Raw genomic sequence first — 7,500 nt, 5'->3', positions numbered from 1 at the left:
AAAAAAAAATAGAATGCCGACTAGTTTATGACATTGCTCAATGTTTGAAGAATTTTTGATATTTAAATAAAGAATCAATGAATAAGAATTATTAATGGACATCTTTGTCTTATTTATTAGAGAAATACGATTTCAAAATGCCAAAGTTAGAGAATGGTTTATAATTTTAAAGTACAGTTTTGAAACTATGTGAAGCCGGGTGGGCAGGGAAAAAATACCTAGAAACAGGATGAGAGAGGAAGAGAAAGAATGAGAGAGTAAAACACACACACACACACACACACACACACATAGTGAGAGATGTGAGAGTAAGTAAGAGAGGAGAGAGAGGAGCGGGGAGAGAGGAGAGAGGAGAGAGAGAGGAAGAGAGAGAGAGAGAGGAGAGAGGAGATGAGAGAGAGAGAGAAAGGAGAGCGAGAGTGGGAGGAGAAAGAGAGAGAGACTGCTTGTATAGAGTAAAGATTGATAAAGAAAATTATGACAGGTGGACGATTTGTGACTACCGAATTCAGTTGGTATAATGATGTGAAAGTTTTGTAATGGGACATAACAATGGTTGGAATTGGGTTAGTTTAAACAATTAACGCGGTTACGCCCCTTTGTATGCTTCATAAATAATGTAAATTGTATTCGTTGATTTCAGATCCTAAAAATCCATTCGGAAATGACTTCCATCTTCTCCACAGCAAAGGTTTGCTTTTCGGCCAAGGAGTGCTTGGCCATAGAACCTGGTAAGTACTCTCTCAATAATGTTATTCCTTTCATTTTGGGGAAAACTCGATTTTAAATAGGGAGCAATAGTAAAGAAAAATAACGAAGAAAATGAAAATAACAATAGTAATACTGTAATAATAATAATAATAATAATAATAATAATAATAAAAATAATAATAATAATAATAATATAATAATAATAATAATAATAATAATAATAATAATAATAAATAATAATAATAATATGCCTATATAATAACATTTTCTGAGACAAATTATTGGCGTACTATCAAAGCTAATGTTTTTAGTTTTTACACGTCAGTGATAGTTAAATAAAATGATCTATGTACATGCTCGTTTTTAATACATGTTTCCAATTATGAAAAGTAGCAAAAATCTCTAGGATTGAGTGAGTTAAAAAGATATAATGGCTGAACTGAATGTCAGAAAATTATTGCGATTCCTAAGTCAACGCCAAAAGGGGTTAAGATGCCTAATTATTTTTCGTAGCTGCCAAACTTATTTAACAATTTATTTACAGCTGGATGAACGAATCTGCCTTTAAAAATTGCGCCTCGGGAAATTAAAGTCTATTATTTTAAGTTGTCAGTGATAAACATGTCCACTGCGCTTCATCTAAGCATTTTCTCTACAGATAGTTCGTCACTCAGGCCCTTGTTATTGTTTTTTGCCATCCGCATTTGTGAGTAATTCTCACTAAACTGTATTAACCTGACTATAAACGATCATTGTTACACGATGTTTTGTGCGTTGGTCCGTTATACTTCCGGATGGCAATGTTGTGAACTCCGTAGCCAAACGCATACTATCTATATCACAGTCTGAAGGCTCCAGTTATTTTTTTAATGCAAGCGTTAGCTTTTTTTGTTTTTGTTGTAAAAATGATTTTACTCCTGGTCTAGTTACTATAAACTATCACGTGTCGTTTAAAAGATCGTTTTTAAAAATGAGCTTTATAAAGCGCAATATCCACTAAATGTGCTCAAAGCGCCTTACAAGGGGTCCCTGGTCAATTGCAATATTTAACATGTAGGACGGGACAGGGCGCCTGTTAGGCGATATTACAATTTTTCGGACAAAGACAACGCTGTTAACGGCCAGGTAGAGAGAATGTGAGTAATGAGCCTTTTCCAAGGACTCAACTATGCGCCGAGCGCGAGGCTCGAACCCAGGACCTTCCGATCCGAAAGCGAGTGTCATACCACTAGACCACATAGCTGCACGATATACCAATATACCCAATGGGTCTGGTGTTTTAAAAAGGAAAAATCCATCGTCTTGTAAATGGACTTATGTTTCATGATCTTTGCTCATATTTCACAAACAACAAAAATTTTTGATGGTAATAATTTCAACAAAAATATAAATTATTATGATTTTTGTCTCTAGGCCTAACAGGGCTGTTCGCCAAATCCAGGGATTACGACCGTCTCCTCAAAGCTTGGGTAGGATGGAGAGATGAATCTGGCAAGAAAATGAAAGATTTGTACTCTGAGTTTGTTAGACTCGGCAACGAGGCATTAGCCATCGCAGGTAATATCCCAAATCATAGTCATATCTTGAGCTAGAACTTTTAAAATGATATAGAACAATATCCACTCAACGTGCTCAAAGTGCTTTACAAAAGGTCCTTGGCCAACTTCAACGCTTAACATGTAGAACGAGACATGACGCCAGTTAGGCGATATTACAATTTTTACCGACAGAGACAACACCGTTAAGGAACAGGTTATCATCATCATCCATTGTGGCCTGTGCTCTTGAGCACGTTACCAGTCAGCTGTCTCCACGAATCACGATCCTCTGCGGTGCGCATGAAATCTGTGTTGCTTTTGAAGTCACATTTGGGAGCCCTATAGAGCAGGATTATACACATGAGATTATGAATAAAGAGCCTTTTCCTAGGACTCAACTATGAGCTGAGCGAGGCTCGAACCCAGGACCTTCAGATCTGAGTCATACCATTAGACCACATAGCCGCACAATATCGAGATGGATCGAGTGAGAAATATATTTAAGCGATTTTTTCCGCTTTAGCAGGAGACGCATTGAAAAATATTCTTCTTTTATAATTCAAGAAAGTGAATCAGTTTAAAGTTACAACTTAGTAAATCGACCTCAAAAAGAATATACGCTAAGGCGTAATGTGCAGCTCTGTGGTTTGTGGTAGGACACTTGCTTTCGGATCGGAAGGTCCTGGGTTCGAGCCTCGCTCGGCGCATAGTTGAGTCATTGGAGAAGGCTCTTTATTCACATTCTCTTACCGTACTCAGGTGAAAAATGAGTACCTGGCCGTTAACAGCGTTGTCTGTCCTAAAAAAAGAATGTAAAAATCGCCTAACAGGCGTCATGTCTCGTCCTTCATGTTAAATGTTGCTGCTGGCCAGGTACCCCTTGTAAAGTGCTTTGAGCACGTCTAGTGGATATTGCGCTACATAAAAGCTCAAATTTTAAAAATTCATCAGTTCTTACTTTGACCTGGCCCCGGGAATCGCCATCTGGTCACCCCATGAATCTCCTACCTTGTCGTCGGTGGGGGTGTTTGAGGCATATCGGGGGCAAAAGAGTAATACGCTTCAACAGTCGTAACGTCACATGGTTACTTAGTAACTGGCTCTAAACTATCGAAACAATGGCGGACGCCCTTATGAAATATTTCTCCGACGAGCATAAAAACGTATCCAGAGTAAAAAAAACCAAACCCATTATAAATCTGATCATGTTTTGACTTTTACACATTCTGATCATAAGACATACTTTAAAGTTCTAGCTAGCATGAAGAATAAAAAGTACAGGTTTTCTTTGTTTAGAACCATGATGGCCGCCGTTGCTGGGCGACGTGACATCAGAATATTGAATCCAATTCCTGTTGACCGTCACGAGACAATCCCGGATGTCGGGCCTATAAGCGAGGCCGGTGACTTGAACGACCCGCTCTGATATGTGTAGGAATGGATATCCAACCCGTGCCCGAATGGCCTCGGCCATCGCGGGCTCCACACTACTATAGTATAATGATAACGAAGTGGATATTGGTCAGTACTAACCCCCAGGCGCCTGATGGACATTACTGATCAATAGCTCCGCCGTTGCGGAGTGGCTATTCGGCAGAACTGAGCGCTGAAATGTGCCCAACCCCCCCCCCCCATCTGCTATAGAACCACTCTGGCAATCAATTACAACGTTTCGGCTTTAGGCCTTAGATTTTCCCTACTACAGCTATATTAAACAAGGGAAATAACTGGGTAAATACATATATTTTCTTCATATTCATTGTATTAGGGGGGGGGGGGGGGGGCGGGGGAAATTGGGCTAAAGCCATGCACATTCGGATTGAAATCATGAAAATTGGCCTACATGTAGCTAAGACCCATATAAATGACACACTTTTAATTGCAGGTCATTCCGACGCGGGAGAATACTGGCGATCGGTCTACGAGATGGATGGTTTTGAAGATGAGGTAAAATCGTTGACCTTTAATTATAACCTTGGGTAAAATTTGATAATTTAATCTGTAAAGAATTATCCGGGCTCCTCAATACAAGCTCATAGATTGGTATAATTATGGGAAACACGTTTAACCCTCTCCTTACCAACATAGGAAAATCATCACATTCGTTACGATACAACCAACATTTCTCTTATTCAAATGTCGTTTGTACATCGTAAAATTTAAAGAAAATGAACAGTGTGTTGTAGAGCTTTTTTGCTAAAGAAAGTATGTATGGCAAGAACTTTCTGCTATTGTGTTTGAGTGATAAAAAATCTATTTTTGTGTTAGTTGGTTGTTAAGTTTTTGGGAAAATCCTGAAAATGGCTGGTAAGGATATCTAGGTTTAATCATTATTGTTGATATCAAGAATCATATCATTTTTGTTAACCAAGCCTCAAAACGGTCTTATGTCGAAATGTAGAAGACTCAGAAAATTAAATTCTGAGTACGAAACTATTAAGGAACTTGATTAAGAATAATTTGGTTTTTTAAAAGAAAATGAGTGCCATACATGGACTCCTGAGAGCTAAAATATTGTGATTATAGTGATTTTGGTCTTAAATTCAATGTTTAGTTTATACTAAATATCGAAATAAAAGCATTTTGACACGATTTATCACATATTATTATCTTTATTGGATCAGGTAAAGAGATTATTTGAACAGGTCCGTCCCTTGTATGAACAACTTCATGCCTATGTGAGAAGAAAACTGAAAGCGATTTATGGAGCTGATAAATTTCCATCCTCCGGACATATTCCGGCACATTTATTAGGTGAGGATTGTATCGAATTATAAATCATTCTCTTCTCCATCGATATCTTCCCTCTTCCCAACCTCCAACAACACCAGCATCTCCTGCTCCAAATTATTGTTACTACCACTACAACTACTATCACTAGTACTACTACTACTACAACTACTACTGCTACTACTACTACTACTACTACTACTACTACTACTACTACTACTACTACTACTATTACTACTACTACACTACTACTACTACTACTACTATACTACTACTACTACTACTACTACTACTACTACTACTACTACTACTACTACTACTACTACTACTACTACTACTACTACTACTACTACTACTACTACTACTACTACTACTACTACTACTACTACTACTACTACTACTACTACTACTACTACTACTACTACTACTACTACTGCTACAACTATTATTAGAACTACTACTACTACTACTACTATTACTACTACTACTGCTACTACTGCTACTACTGCTACTACTACTACTACTACTAGATAATACTACTACTATACCAATACGGACGCTAATGTTTATTTTATGTCGATGCTATGAATGGGCAGGCTTCATTTAACTAAAAAAGGACAAAAGGAAACACACAATAATGATTTAGACTATTCCGAACATTGAATATAGATTCTGATTTATTTCAGTAACTTTAAAAGATTCAAACGGAGTAGAATTAAAGCAGGAAATTAATATCAAACTCTAATAGAAACATTAATAGTAACAATTTATTGCTACCCTTTGAGTAGGACACTGGTCTATTAGAAAAAATACATTTCCCAATAATTGACAAATCGAGCTGCCCTATCATTTTTGGATAGACAGTGGTATCAGAGGAAGAAAAAACCAACCTCGTCTGCACCAGGAATAGATACCGTTTCCATTGCTTGTGTGGTGACTGCTCCACCGTTCAGCCATCTAAAAACACTTATCTTTCCAGATGTCCTGTGTACTAAACCGAGTGCAGCAAATATCTGACTGAAACCATCAAAGGCAATCAAAAAGTAGACAATTTATGATCTCATTCTATATTACATAAAATCCACTAAAAATCGAGCTTTTGAAATTTGAGTTTTTATATAGCATACCATCCATCAAACGTGCTTAAATCGCTTTACAAGGGGTCCCTGGTCAACAGCAACATTTAACATTTAGGACGGGACGTGACGCCTTTTAGGCGACATTACAATTTATTCGGAAAGAGACAACGCTGTTAACGGCCAGGTACTCATTTCACACCTGAGTACGGTGAGAGAATGTGAGTAAAGAGCCTTCTCCAATGACTCAACTATGTGTCGAGCGAGGTTCGAACCCAGAACCTTCCGATCAGAAAGCTAGTGTCAGACCACATGACCGTAATATAGCCGCACTAAATGTGCTCCAAGCCCCAGCAAACAACATTGCTTAACAAGTAGGACAAGACACGACGTTTCAAAGGCGATATTACATTTTCTTTGACAGAGACAACAGCAACAGAGAACCTTCTGTCGTTTTCTTTTGTAAGAAAATATATGACTTATTTTATAATCCACAATGTAGGTGACATGTGGGCCATTCAGTGGCATTCGCTGGCTAAAGACCTCATGCCATTTAAGAACAAACACTCAATGGATGTAACAGACGAAATGGTGAAACAAGTAAGACACTTTAAATATTCTTGTCTGAATCTACATTGCTAGACACATAGACAATTTTAGTTAGAAATCTGTCAGTACATATATCGGTCAAACTAAATGGCGCCTACCTCGTCAAAGAATATTTTGTACCCGAGACTTCATAGTCCCTTTTCAATAACCCCGTGCTACGAAACATACTTTTTATAGATGATATTTGAATACTTGCGAATAAGATGCAAATAGGAACTAGATAAAAATTTTATATTATCGTGCTCATTAGTAAGTGAAACGAATATTAGCTTCATCAAAAAGTCACAAATTCTTATTCTACAATAAACTCATATATTATGCAAAGTAGATTGAACACGTAATTAGATAATTCTTATATAAATATGCCTAAAACATTATGTTTGACCAAATGCCTCAAGTCAGTATTATGTTTGGATACTTTAAATGAGACATTTGTCTATAAACTTAATTGAAGCGATTAATTGGTGTTTCCTCAAAGAGTATAAGATACACTTTCGTCTTTCCATTCATTTGAATTGTAAATATCTTTCTGGCATCTCCTTCATCCCAACACAATAGCAGATAGGGACAGCGGCAGGTCTCATTTTGTGTCAAGACAATTATTGATTGAATTCACCTTACCGGTTCATATTTCAGTTTGACAGTAAAATAAAGGGAGTAAATGAGACCCATGTACATTTACATAAAGAAATGAAGTAATGACCAGGGAAAAGTGGTTTGTAGAAAGGGATGGGGGCGGGGGGGGGGGGGGGGGGCGGAGGAGATACCGAGAAACAGCAAGGCGTGTGTGCATGTGTATGTGTTAGTGTGCAAGGGAAGGAGCGACCGACAGGAGA

General features: G+C 37.7%; 1 protein-coding gene across 1 annotated transcript in view; it reads left to right on the top strand.

The window, feature by feature from the left end:
• LOC144976487 (angiotensin-converting enzyme-like) overlaps nt 1-7,500 on the top strand; it is a 67,584-nt gene that overhangs the window by 11,880 nt on the left and 48,204 nt on the right. The window contains exons 4-8 of the mRNA XM_078920776.1: nt 644-731; nt 2,125-2,268; nt 4,135-4,196; nt 4,874-5,003; nt 6,558-6,655. Coding sequence (XP_078776902.1) covers nt 644-731; nt 2,125-2,268; nt 4,135-4,196; nt 4,874-5,003; nt 6,558-6,655 — 522 coding nt within the window. The remainder of the gene's footprint in view (nt 1-643; nt 732-2,124; nt 2,269-4,134; nt 4,197-4,873; nt 5,004-6,557; nt 6,656-7,500) is intronic.

This window comes from Berghia stephanieae, chromosome 7 (assembly GCF_034508935.2).
Source record: "Berghia stephanieae isolate SIO BIC M18660-M18661 chromosome 7, UCSD_Bste_1.3, whole genome shotgun sequence".
Taxonomy (NCBI): Eukaryota; Metazoa; Mollusca; class Gastropoda; order Nudibranchia; family Aeolidiidae; genus Berghia; species Berghia stephanieae.
This window is presented reverse-complemented; position numbering and strand designations above follow the sequence as displayed.